Source organism: Lagenorhynchus albirostris, chromosome 2, assembly GCF_949774975.1.
Source record: "Lagenorhynchus albirostris chromosome 2, mLagAlb1.1, whole genome shotgun sequence".
Taxonomy (NCBI): domain Eukaryota; kingdom Metazoa; phylum Chordata; class Mammalia; order Artiodactyla; family Delphinidae; genus Lagenorhynchus; species Lagenorhynchus albirostris.
In genome coordinates, this window is record NC_083096.1 from 170,281,845 (window position 1) to 170,296,514 (window position 14,670).

General features: G+C 36.7%; 1 protein-coding gene across 7 annotated transcripts in view; it reads left to right on the top strand.

The window, feature by feature from the left end:
- Positions 1-14,670, top strand: part of EIF4G3 (eukaryotic translation initiation factor 4 gamma 3) — a 370,577-nt gene that overhangs the window by 295,653 nt on the left and 60,254 nt on the right. For all 7 annotated transcript variants that reach the window (XM_060141188.1, XM_060141189.1, XM_060141184.1 and 4 more), the window contains one exon: positions 5,905-6,102. In XM_060141188.1, the coding sequence (XP_059997171.1) occupies positions 5,905-6,102 (198 nt within the window). The remainder of the gene's footprint in view (positions 1-5,904; positions 6,103-14,670) is intronic.

Sequence of the window (14,670 nt, forward strand, 5' to 3'; positions counted from 1 at the left end):
CATAGTGGCTGCACCAGTTTACATTCCCACAACAGTGTAGGAGGGTTCCCTTTTCTCCACACCTTCTCTAGCATTTGTTATTTGTAGACTTTTTAGTGATGGCTATTCTGACCAAGTTCTCTCCATTATTAATTTCAGAAACAGAAGAATAATTATACTGACTTCGAGATGTCATTAATTAGCTAAGTTTTCTTTAGTGAATAGATAAAGCAAATACAGTGCAGGATTAATAGACTTCTTTTTCAGGGCCAGTGCAACCTCCTTTTTCTTGACACTTTTTCTTCTTCATACAGAACATCTTTGCTTCATTCCCTCTCTTTTTTGTGTTTTTATTCTTCTCCTCTGCACAGGTATACCCCATGTTGACCTGTTGCTCTTGCTACCTGTTATTCTATTTCTTCCCTTTTGTCAAAACAACAGTTTTATTGTTGCCTCCACTTCCAGAAAACTCATTCACCCTGACTTTTGTTCCTACCACTGTATATATAACAACATTATGAATGACCACCAATGACCTTATTTTTCCTGTATCGTAAGATTTAATCTTTTCCTTGAAACATTTCTAGAAAATCATTGCTAATGACGTGTCTAGACTACTTCCACATACATACACTGCTATTGTGGTTCCACTGCTGGGGTTCCCTGCTTCATCTTTCTTCTCTTGATACAGTATTCCCACTGCTGCTGCCTGACTCATCTACCTGAGAGGCTGATTTTTATCTCTTCACTCTAGCTTTTAATCTATCATTTAAGTCCTATCATTTTCTCTCCCAACTAGTGCACACTAGTCCTCTGATCTGTTTTGTTTTTTTTAATATTTATTTACTTATTATTTATTTGGTTGCGCTGGGTCTTAGTTGTGGCAGTCAGGCTCCTTAGTTGTGGCATGCAAACTCTTAGTTGCAACATGCATGTGGAATCTAGTTCCCTGACCAGGGATTGAACCTGGGGCCCCTGCATTAGGAGCACAGAGTCTTAATCACTGCACCACCAGGGAAGTCCCTAGTCCTCTGATGTTTCCTTGTTGTTTTCTATTCCTGAAATAGAAGAGCCTCAATAACAATTCCTTCCTAAAATATTTTCCCCCTCCTAAAGTGTCTTCTCCCCCTTTTTTTTATTTAGCCAGCTTTTTCTGCCCTTCATAATCTGGCCCTATTCTCATTTCCTTCTAAAGGTATTTCCTGACTAACCCATTGCCTCTGACCTCTCTTGTACCTAAATGACTCACTTCTCTGGCTTCTAATCAATTTCGTGCTTTGCTCTATCATTTCTCTTGTAACTTTCTTGTCTTTGCAGCTAAATTTTAATGGTTTTGATTACTGTGCCTTATGCTTCATTTGTACTTAATACAGAATTTTGGGAGCATCAGATAGATATTCAGTTATAATGAATAAATGATATTCAGTCAATTTTTTGTTGTTTTTTGATGCTGGAGATTTCCTTCTTCTTCTTTTTTTTTTTTTTTTTTTTTTTTAAGCGGTATGCGGGCCTCTCACTGTTGTGGCCTCTCCCGTTGCGGAGCACAGGCTCTGGACGCGCAGGCTCAGCGGCCATGGCTCACGGGCCCAGCCGCTCCGCCGCATGTGGGATCTTCCCAGACCGGGGCACAAACCCGTGTCCCCTGCATTGGCAGGCGGACTCTCAACCACTGCGCCACCAGGGAAGCCCTCCTTTTTTTAAATTGAGGTATAAATTGACATAGAACATTACATTAGTTTCAGGTGTACAACATAATGATTCAGTATTTGTATAAATATTGCAAAATGATCACCACAATTAGTCTAATTAACATGCAGAATTACAAAAATTTTTTCTTGTGATAAGAACTTTTCAAATATGCAACACAGTATTGTTTTTTTCTTGTTTTTTTAATTTTTATTGGAGTATAGGTGATTTACAATGTTGTGTTAGTTTCAGGTGTACAGCAAAGTGAATCGGTTATATGTATATGTATATCCACTCTTTTTTAGATTCTTTTTCCATATAGGTCATTACAAAGTATTAAGTAGAGTTCCCTGTGCTGTACAGTAGTTCCTTATTAGTTATCTGTTTTATATATAATACTGTGTATATGTTAATCCCAATCTCCCAATTTATCCCTCCCTCCCCTTCCCCCCTGATAACCATAAATTTGTTTTCTACATCTGTGACTCTATTTCTGTTTTGTAAATAAGTTCATTTGTACCCTTTTTTTTTTAGATTCCACATATAAGCCATATCATAGGATATTTGCAACACAGTATATATTTTTTTTAATAAAGTTATTTATTTATTTATTTTTGGCTGTGATGGGTCTTCACTGCTGTGTGAGAGCTTTCTCTGGTTGCAGCATACAGTGGCTGCTCTTCATTGCGGTGCACAGGCTTCTCACTGCAGTGGCTTCTCTTGTTGCAGAGCATGGGCTCTAGGCTGCAGGCTTCAGTAGTTGTGGCAAGTGGGCTCAGTAGTTGTGGCGCACAGGCGTAGTTGCTTCGTGGCATGTGGGATCTTCCCGGACCAGGGATCGACCCCATGTCCCCTGCATTGGCAGGTGGATTCTTAGGCACTTTGTCACCAAGGAAGTCCCGCAACAGAGTATTATGAACTGTAGTCACTTGCTGTACGTTACTTCAATAAACGACCTTTTTATTATCCTGTTTTTATAAGCTTAAATTATCTTCTGATATATTTGAAGATCTGAAGGCTGGGTTTTGTTTTTATTTTATTTTGTTTTTATGTAAAGCACAGATTAAAGTTTTAGACCTAAATGATACTGTCTCAGTTGATACAGGCAATTTAGAGAAGTGCAATGACTCCTCCATCTCTAATAAACTTGAAAAAATTTTTTTTCTTTATAAAGGTGATACTGACTCATTGCTTAAAAAGTTGATAGTATAATTTTTTTAAATGTATTTACTATCTTCTGCCTAGAGAAGACTGTTGACATAGGAGTACATATTCTAAAAATACTTGTATTCAGATATAAATTATATAGGGATCAAACAAAACATTTTATAGGCCTTTTCAGGTTATTATATCATAATTTCATAGATTTTTACAACTTCATATTTTTACTGAGGTGTCATTTACATTTAGTAAAATTTACTTTTTTGTGTATAGTTTTATAATTGTTGACACACACACACAGTCATATAACTACCACCACAATCAAGATACAGAACATTTCCATCAGCCCCCTGAAATTTTCATGTACTGCTTTGTATTCATCCTCTCCTGCCCATGCCCACCTCTGGCAGTCAGTCATGTGTTTGTCCCTATAATGTTGCCTTTTCCAGAATGTCATTTAAATGGAATCATTCTGGTGGCGCAATGGTTGAGAGTCCGCCTGCCGATGCAGGGGACACAGGTTCGTGCCCTGGTCCGGGAAGATCCCACATGCCACGGAGCGGCTGGACCCGTGAGCCCTGGCCGCTGAGCTGCGTGTCCAGAGCCTGTGCTCCGCAACGGGAGAGGCCACAACAGTGAGAGGCCCACGTACCGCAAAAAAAAAAAAAAAGTTTAAATGGAATCATTCTGAATAAAGCTTCTTTTACTCAGCATATACATTTGATATTCACTCATAATATTAGGTGTATTATTAGGTTATTCTTTTTTATTACTGGATCCATTCACAGGGTAAACAGTTTCCAGGTTTTAGCAGTGATGGATAAAATTGCTATGAACATTCACATATAGGATTTGTGTGAACATATGTTTTCGTTTCTTTGGAGTAGATTCCTAGCTATGGGATCAGTGAGTTGTATGCTAAACATAGGTTTAAGTTTATTAGAAAATACCAAACTCTTTTCCAGGATGTTACTGGCAAGGCATGAGAGTTTCAGTAATTCAGTCTTCACCAGCACTTACTATTTTCTGCTCTGTAAATTTTAACCATTCTAATGGATGTGTGATAATATCTCATTGTAGTTTTAATTTGCATTTCTCAAATGACAAATATGTTGAATAAGCACATCTTTTCATGTGCTTCTTTGCCATTTGTGTATCTTCTTTGGTAAAATTTTGTTTATATCTTTTGGCCTGTTTCATTGGTTGGTGCTGTCTTATCATTGAGTTTTGAGAATTTTTTTTTTTTTACTCTGGATATAAAGCCTTTATCAAATGTGTATTTTGCAAAAATTTTCTCCCAGTCTGTGGTTTGTCTTTTCATTCTCTTAATAGTGTCTTTTGCCATGTAGAAGTTTTTAACTTCGATGATGCTCAATTTATCAGCGTTTTCATTCATACATTGTGCTTTTGCTATCTTACCTAAAAAAATCTTTGCATACAAGAATAGAAAGCTTTGTCCTGTGTTCTGTTCTAGAAGTTTTTAGTTTTGGGTTTCACATTTTGGTCTGTGATCCAGTTTTAGTTAATTTTTGTGTTATATGCAAGGTGTGAATCAAGATTTTTTTTTTTTTTTTGGCTTATGGATATTCAGTTGTTCCAGCACCATTTGTTGAAAAGACTATCCTTTCTCCATTGAATTTCCTTTGTACCTTTGTTGAAAATCAATTCATCACATATGTGTGAATCTGTTTCTAGGCTTTTCATTCTGTTCCAGTGATCTGTTGTGTCTGTCCCCTGGCCAGTATCACACTGTCTATGCGTAGTAGCTTCATGTATATAGTAAATGTTGAAATTAGGTTGTAGGAGTCTTCCACATTTTGTTATTTTTCAAAATTGTTAAGCTACTCTAGTTTTTTGTTTTTCCATTTAAATTGTAGAATCAGCTTCTTGATTTCTACTCCCCTGCCCACCCCCCAAAAAAAAACCCTACTGGGATTTTTATTTCGGTTGTGTTAAATCTGTAGGTCTCTTCGGAGAAAACTGGCAACTTAACAATAATGAGTCTTATAATACATGAACATGATATAGATCTCTATTTATTTTGGTTCTCCTTGATTTCTTTCATCAGTGACTTGTACGTTTCATCGCACAACTCCTATGAATATTTTGATAATTCTTATCTAAGTATTTCATGGTTTTGGTGCTGTTATAGATTGTACTTTTAAAAACTGTAATTTCTAGTTGTTTGTTGCTAATACGTAAAAATAAAATTGAGTTTTATGTATTGACTTGTGTTCTACAAACCTACTAGACTCACTTATTAATTCTAGTGTCTCTTTTTATAGATGCCTTATGATTTTCTGTGGAGACAATCATATCATTTGTGAATAGGGAGTTTTATCTCTTCCTTTACGATCTGCATGGGCTGTAGTTCTTTTTCTTTGCATTATTCCACTGAATAGGACCTCCAGTAAGATTTTGAATAGGAATGGTGGGAACAGGCATTTTTGCCTTGTTCCCAATCTTAGGGGGAAAGCATTCATTCTTTCACCATTAAGTAGGGTTGTCCATAGCCTTTTTCTAGTTAAGGAAGTTCACTTCTATTTCTGATTTGATGAGGGTTTCTATAACATCATTTTAAAAGACCCCTGCCTACTATTTTATACCATGATTTGTATTATACCATAATGTAGACAAATTCCTATTTTAAGACGTTTAAGTTATTTGCTGTAAAGGGTTATTGATGGAAGTTATGATGGCTAAAACCTTTTTTTAACCTATCCTTAAATATGAATAAATTTCTGAAAGTATAATTGCTGGTTTAAAAGGCACTTCACAGTTTTAAGAGTTTCAGTACACATTGCCAAATTGCCCTTGGAAATGTACCAAATTATAGTCCCACCAGTGAAGTGGAAAACATACCTAGTTCCTTGAATTCTCATCTGTAGTGAAAAAGAGGTGGTGTAAATTTTTACTGCATGTTAAAATAGATGGATTTAATTATTTCTATGACTAGTTCATAATCTTTGTTAATAATTTAGGAAATCACACTTATAAATTATAAACAAAATATTAATCCTTATAGAAAGCATCATATTGTCACAGTTAATATTCTTTTCTTTTTTGTGGTCCTTCTAGGAACTTTTTAGAAAAGTTCGAAGTATCTTAAATAAATTGACACCACAGATGTTCAATCAACTGATGAAGCAAGTGTCAGGACTTACTGTTGACACAGAGGAGCGGCTGAAAGGAGTCATTGACCTGGTCTTTGAGAAGGCTATTGACGAACCCAGTTTCTCTGTGGCTTACGCAAACATGTGTCGATGTCTAGTAACGGTAAGAAGAGAGGAAGGAGTAAAACCAGAAATCTCCAAGAGGTATATTCTCCCCTCACTACACATTCTTCCCAGAGTGTTAATGGGGCAGAGTAAAGGGGAGAATATATTTTTAGTACTTTATATAATATCCTCATTGTATAAAAATAATCTTGCTTTTTAAAAATATCTACTCACGTCTGGAGGGAATATGGAGATGAGACTGAAATAGGCATGATATGGTCCCATGCAATGTGAGGAAGATCAAGTAAGGTTTAAATTTCTACTGTGAAATTTTTGTCATGGGCAACCAGTTTTTCCTGGGGTGTCATCTTATAGAAATAAAGCAAATGCTTACATTTAGATTCAAAATTGAAAAACATGTTGATTCTAAGTCTAGCCTTGGTAAAAGTGATAGGGTAGTTGTGGTCATAAAGGTTTCAAACTGATGATACTATCTTAGAAACTATTAGATTTCTTTCTCTTTACATTGTCCACAGCCTGTCAAATCTAGGGCAAGAAAGAATGGGAGACCAAAGAGCTTCTGGTTAGTGTTCACTGTCCTCTATTCTGCAGTCATAAAACTGCCATGTACCATCTGTGTTTTCTCTGCCTGTTACTGTTACCAAGGTACTTGTATCAGAAATGTGTGTCCTTTAACATTTGAGTTTTTTCTTAAGTATCACAACTTATTATCATTGTGCCTCACTATGAAAGTTCAAAATTCCATCATTTTATACCAGTATTTTTGAGTACCTGTGTCAAAGGTAGGTAAGTCTGTTGGGACTTGGAAAAGGTACATTTTCTGTCTTTAAGGTACTAAAAATCCATATTGGAAAAAACAACATTAGCACGAAAAAAATCACTTATAAGGTATTTTGTGATATTACAGTATGTTGATGTCTGAATGGGTGGTTTAGCCTGAAAAATCAAGTTGAAGGAAAAAGAAATCACTATATTCGTGGGAGAATGACAAACTTTTTTGAAGCAAATAGAGTTTGAGTTCAGCCTGGATGGAAGGGGGTGGGGGGTGGGTACAAGTATAGAGAAGGAAGAACGTATTCCATGCAGGCTCAAGTCTAAGGCAACAAGCATGGCATAATGATTCCAGCCACTGACTTTGGAGTATCATAGTTCTAGGCTTAAAATTTTAAGTTTAAAATTTAAATTTGAATTCCAACTCTGCCATCTGCTGACTTTATAACCTCAGAATAGTTACATAACTTCTTTAAGCCTCATTTTTTAATCCATAAAATAAGATTAATTCATACAATTTAAGGTTATTATATTGATAAAATTAATTAAAATAAATGAGATTGCATATGTGAACGTCCTAGCTCAGTATTTGGCGTGTTGTAAGCCCTAAATGACTCAAAACTAAACTGGTGGTGGAAAAGATTGTGAAGATCTTAAAGTGCTAGATATAGAATGAGGATGATTATAATAGCAGAAACCATCTATTTAGCGCCTACTAGGTTGCACTATGCGTAGGTGGTTTACATTTGTCATTTTAACAGTTTTTATAACCCTGAACGGTCAGTGTTATTAGCCCCACTTTATTGAATAAGAAACTGAGGCTTAAAAAAGGGTAAATAACTTGCCCAAGGTCACATACCTAGTAAGTGGCAGTGCTAGAGCTCAAATCTAGGATTATTTAACTCTATCACTTGCCATATTGCCTTCTAACATACACAGTTATCTGAAAGCAAACTGATTCTTCAGCTCCTGCCTCTCATTTTCATTGTGACAGCCATGACATCATGTAGTCAGAAATTAGAACTAGGACTAGATCCCAGATCTTCTGGTTCATATTTTTATGCTCTTCACCAATTTTTGAATTTAATGCTGCAAGCAATGAAGGGTTGTTAATTTTTTTTGAAAGGAGAATACTCTTGCTGAAAATAACCCTTGAAAAGGCCTGGGCATAATACAAGTTATTTTGGAATGGGAAGAATTCACAGATAAGCCAACCATTTATGGGACTTTTGTTATGATATACCCTCTTATAATTAGATTTTTTAAACTATTGGATTTTTTTAGATTACAAAACAACCACCTATTGGAATAAGTCAAACAAAATAGGGATAAACACAGAGAAAGGTAATACTCCTCACTTGTAGCCCCAGCCAGTTAAGCTTCCTTTCTTTCCAAGGCAATCAACGTGAACGATTTGGTTGTACCCTTCCACAATTTTCTTTATATTCATAAAATCATATAAAAATGTATACATATGTATAAAGAGGATATTTAAAATTTTCTCTTTAATTGAATTATATCATGGTTTTGCATTTTGCTTTTTTTTCCACTTAGTATGTTTTGGGCATCCCGCTAGGTCATTACAGATAGATTTTACTCATACCTTTTTAGTAGTTGCATATTTCACATTACACACACACACACACACACACACACACACACACACACACACATAAAATTTTTCCATTCATTTTCCTCTCTTCTGCCCCTGCCCCCCGCCCCCACCCCATGTTGTTTCTAGTTTTTTGTTTTGGAGGTTTTTTTGTAACCAGAAGCAGCACTGCAATAAACAGCTAAGTATATTTATTCTTACATGCTGGAGCTTTTACTTCTTTAGCATAAGTTCCCCCAAAGTTATATCATATACCAAAGGATATATATGTTTTTAAACTTTTTTTATTGCAGTATAACAGAAATACATGCAGTTTGGGAAAAGAAAAATTGCTCATTTGTAGTTTTTGTTAAATTAATGATGTAAGTACTCTCTTAATGGTTAATTTTAAGCTGCCAACAGTTTGACACTTGACTCACAGATTCCTGTTTAACAATTGGCCCGCATGAACTCGGGTGAACCAGCTTTAGCACACCACTACAACATGTACACAGAAAAATGTACAAATCATTAGTTTATAGCTCATTGTATATCAGCAAAGTGAACACACCTACCACCCTGGTCAGTAAGTGTAATTATACCTTTCTTTCTTCCTTAAAGGTGACCACTGTCCCAACTTCTAACACCATAGCTAACTTACGTTTGAGATTTATTTTATTTTATTTAAGGGTGATTTATTTTACTTAAGGGTGGCGGTGGGAATAGTCATAGATTTCTAATACAAACCAAATACAAAAATCAAACAACCATAAGAATAATGAAAAGCTAATCTTTTAGGAGAAAAATAAGGAGGCTATCTTTATGAATTTTGAGTGGGGAAAAATTTCTTCAGCAAGAATCAAAATGAATAATCTATAAAGGAGAAAAATAGCAAGTTTGTTAAAATTTATAACCCTTGGTGCAGCAAATGATGCTGTAAATAAAAAAGATAAAGCCACAGCCTGGGAGAATCTATTTGGAATACATATAGCTACCAAAATATTAGAATCCAGAATTGAGGAGGGAAAAAAAGCAAATCAGTAAGAAAAAAAAGCAGCCCAAATAAAAAATGGACAGTTCATAGAAATGAAAATCCATTGGCTCATAAACTTAAGAAAAGATACTCAGTGTTATTCATTATTAGGGAAATGACAAGATAAAATACGGTTCTATGCAAGTCACATCCATGAGAGTGAGAAAAAAGAAACCATTTTGAAGTGTCGAGAAAGAGAATATAATCACTTTGGAGAGTAATTGGACAACAACAGTGAAGATGTTCATATACTATACCCCAGTAATTTCACTTCTTGGTGTATACCCCAGAGAAATTCCCAGTTGTGCACTAGGAATCATATATTAGAATGTTTATTTATGTTTTGATTTTAATAGTGAACAATAGGAAACAACTGTAAAAAAGCCTAAAGAAGACAATAAGAATATACCACAATTTATTTGGTCAGTGGATTTGAATAGTAATACATATACACAGTAGTTAAAATTAATGATGTAGGAATTCCCTGGCGGTCCAGTGGTTAGGATTGGCACTTTCATTGCTGTGACCCAGGTTCAGTTCCTGCTTAGGGAACTAAGATCCTGCAAGCCACATGGAGCAGCCAAAAAAAGAAAAATGAAAATTAATGATGTAGGGGCTTCCCTGGTGGCGCACTGGTTAAGAATCCGCCTGCCAACGCAGGGGACGCGAGTTTGATCCCTGGTCCGGGAAGATCCCACATGCCGCAGAGCAACTAAGCCCATGTGCCACAACTACTGAACCTGCACTCTAGAGCCCTCGAGCCACAACTACTGAAGCCCACACTCCTAGAGCCCAGGCTCCGCAACAAGAGAAGCCACCTCAATGAGAAGTCCACGCACCGCAATGAAGAGTAGCCCCTGCTCGCCGCAACTAGAGAAAGCCTGCGCAGCCACGAGGACCCAATGCAGCCGAAAATAAATAAATTAAAAAAAAATTAATGATGTAATGCTAAGTGTATCAGCATAGATCAACCTGAAAAACGTTATTACCGAATTAATAGTATGACACCATCTAATAAAGTTTTTAATATGCAAAATAAAATTATTATTTATTAAATATATATAATACAATTATACAAATTGGAAATAAACACCAAATTCAAGGTAAGAGAAAGAAGGAAGTAGGATTAAGATAAACTGTTGTGGCTTCTGGTATTGGCTGGTTAGGTGATTCAGAGCACCTTTCCATGGATAACAATTAGAAAAGCTGGTCACAATATTTTAAAAAATCTTCAGCGTATCAGAGAGCTAAAAGACAGTAAAGAATTTCTAAGATCCTAGAAAAGGTAGAAATCAGAAGAAAAGTGAGACATTTGGTAAAGCTTACCCCTAGAAGAGGCAATTAAAAGTCTTGAACAGGGACTTCCCTGGTGACGCAGTGGTTGAGCGTCCGCCTGTCGATGCAGGGGACGCGGGTTTGTGCCCCAGTCCGGGAGGATCCCACATGCTGCGGAGCGGCTGGGCCCGTGAGCCATGGCCGCTGAGCCTGCACGTCTGGAGCCTGTGCTCCGCGACGGGAGAGGCCACAACAGTGAGAGGCCCGCGTACCGCCAAAAAAAAAAAAAAGCCTTGAACAATTTCTTTTTCATAGACTTTCATTGGGTTACGGGCACAAAAGTTGGATGAACGCCCACCAAAAGGAGTAGCAGAAGAGGCTCTAGTAAATCCTCCTATACTTTTGGTTGGGATCCCAAAGGACTGAATGTTTGGAACAAGGGTGAATCAGAAATTCACCCACTCTCGGGACTTCCCTGGTGGTGCAGTGGTTAAGAATCTGCCTGCAAATGCAGGGCACACGAGTTCGATCCCTGGTCTAGGAGGATCCCACATGCCACGGAGCAACTAAACCTGTGCACCACAACTACTGAGCCTGCGCTCTAGAGCCTGTGCGCCACAACTAATGAGCCCATGAACCACAACTACTGAAGCCCGTGTGCCTAGAGCCTATGGTCCACAACAAGAGAAGCCACCACAATCAGAAGCCCACGCACTGCAATGTAGAGTAGCTCCTGCTCGCCGCAACTAGGGAAAGCCCTCACGCAGCAACAAAGACCCAACGTGGCCAAAAAATATAAAAAAAGAAAGAACGAAAGAAAGAAATTCACCCACTCTCACAGGAACTGTAGTTCAACATCAAATCATCTCAATCCTTGAATTTGGATTATGGCGATTTCAATGTTAGTGCCCCCTAGGTACCTGCAATAAGCAATCAAAAATTCTTTTTAGAGACTATCATACTAGTCTTCAAATTATTTATATAAACAGTTTTTCAAATAAATTGTCCAGCACCCAATTAAAAATAATTAGACACACAAGGAAAAAAGACAGTATGAATGAGAAGCAACAACAAGCAAATGCCCTACATGGGGACCCAGATACTGGCTTTATCAGGCACAGACGATAAATGAATATGCTTATGTTCAAGGTGATGAAGATAGATTGAAAATTTCAATAGAGAATGAGAAAGTATAAAAAGGACCAAATAGAAAGTCCAAAACTGAATATTATAATAAAATTAAGAACTCAATGGATAGATTTAACAGCATATGAGACACAGATGAAGAAAAGAATTATGAACTAGAAGATAAGTCTATAGAATCCAGATTGAAGCACAGAGACCCCCAAGAAAGGAAAATTACAGGGAGGGTAAAAGATGGTAAAATCCAATGATTTCCTACAAACCCCAAGCATAATTTTTTTTTTTAAGGATGAAAATAAAGGAAAGCTTTTACAACTAGTCATAGTAAAGCTAATTACAAGAAGAAAAAGATAGTAAAGAGAACAATAATTTGCAAGTTTCTTAGGACACCAAAGTCACCATATACAAATGAAAAGTTTGGTAAATCAGACTACATTAAAATTAGCATTTTTCATCAAAAGATGTCACACTATTAAGTGAAAATGCAAGCCACATGTTAGGAGAAGATAATTGCAACACAAAAATCCAATTAAGGACTTATATCAAAGTTTTTCTTTAAAAACTAATAGAAATCAATAAGAAGATAACTCAGTTTTTTAAATAGACAAGAGACTTACACAAACATTTCACCAAAGAGGTTATCCAAATGACCAATAAATGTGAGAAAATTAATCAACTACATAAAAAACCATGTAGGAACACTAGATTGCTAAATTTACCAGATGTTTGCAAATATGTGAAGCAACCAGAACTCTCAAACACTGCCAGTGGGAACATAAATTGTAACAGCCACTGTGGAAAAGAGGTGAGCATTATCTACAAAAGCTGAAGTTACTTTTCCTGCTATAACCAGCATTTCCATTCTTAAGTATCAATATATACCCAGCTGATAAACATACATTTCTTATGTGCCAAGAAACATATACAAAAATGTGTCATTATTCATAACAGATCAAAACTTGAAACTGCCCATCAACAGCAAAATGGATAAATTGTTGCATGTTCATACTAGGACAGTCAACCCAAACTATAACTATGTACACATGGATCTAATGAGAAAAAGCTTTAGCAGAAGAAGCCAGACCCAAAAGAATATATACTATGCGATTTGTTTATTTAAAGTTCAAAAATGAAACAGTGGTTTCATGGTGTTTAGGGATGCATATCTAGATGGTAAAACAAAGAAAAGCAAGGAAGTGTTTATTATAAAAGTATAGGGTAATGGGATTAACTGTGGAGGCTGGAAGGTGGTAGTGCTTTGAAAGGAGAATTTAAGTGAGGCTCTGGGAGGCTTTCAGTGTTCATTAAGCTAAACCTTAGGGAAAAAAAAAGAACAAGCAATAGAGTGAAAACTAAAAAAGTACTCTGGGCCCTTGAACTTTAATGTTTAGTTTCTTAAAAATAAAAGATCTAAAGTAAATATGGCAGGACTTCCATGGGGGCGCAGTGGTTAAGACTCCGCACTCCCAATGCAGGGGGCCTGGGTTTGATCCCTGGTCAGGGAACTAGATCCCACATCCATGCCTCAGCTAAGGAGCCATAGGTAAGGAGCCTGCCTGCCCCAACTAAGACCCATTGCAACCAAATAAATATTTATAAATAAATAAATTAAATAAATATGACAAAATACTAAGTTTTAGCAAAGTTTAGTGATGAATACATGAATGTGTGCTCTTTTATTTTAAGGGAAGAAATGGAGTTAAACTGATTATTTTCAAATGGCATGTCTATGGACCAGTGTTGTCCAAAGTTGAAATGGTAGTGTATGTTTCACTAATACCAGCTTAAACAGATTTTTTTCCTCTAAGTTTCTGTTTCCTGTGAAATCAAACAAGAAGGATCTACTCTCTGCAAAGTTTTCCAAACCTTTTTGACCACAGACAGTTTGGTTTGTTTTTTTTGTTTTGTTTTGTTTTTTGTGGTATGCGGGCCTCTCACTGTTGTGGCCTCTCCCGTTGCGGAGCACAGGCTCTGGACGCGCAGGCTCAGCGGCCATGGCTCACGGGCCCAGCTGCTCCGCGGCATGTGGGATCTTCCCGGACTGGGGCACGAACCTGTGTTCCCTGCATCGGCAGGCAGACTCTCAACCACTGTGCCACCAGGGAAGCCCCTGTGTTTTTTTTTTAAACATAATTATTAGTTTGATAAACAGTACCTCCCAACAGAATGAGAGAAATTGAAGACAGTGAATTAAAAAATTAAGGTATTACCCAGGGGAGGTGTTCTTTTTCTATCCATTATATTCATTAAGTTATTTAAGTAAATTCTTTGTCATTATCAATATATTTTACTAAGACACACCCACAGGTCAAATTGCAAGGTCTTTGGCCTGATTCATAGTTGTGAGAAATGTATAGACCTATGTCACTTTCATGGATTATCCCTGTTGGTCATTTGAAGTAATGGAATCTAGTTATAGTTGCCCACATAATCATAATTTTGGTCCTAAGTAGTAGTAGGGAGAGTAAGGAGTAGTAGGAATCATAGCAATATTTTTTTGAGATGTGTGCTAAAATTGTTACATCTAACTCATTTAATCCTCACAGCCATTTTATTATCCCTATTTTATGAAAGTTAGAAAATTGCCTAAGTAGGAATTTTATACATATAGAGGTTTCGAATGTTAAATGATAGAACCCTAGCTCAAACAATGGCCTATATCAGTGGTTTTCAACTCTCAAGGGTGGTTTTGTTCTGACCTTGGGCAATGTATGGAGACATTTTTGGTTATGGCTACTGGCATATTAGTGGGTAAAGGCCCAGGATGCTATTAAACATCCTACAGTGCACAA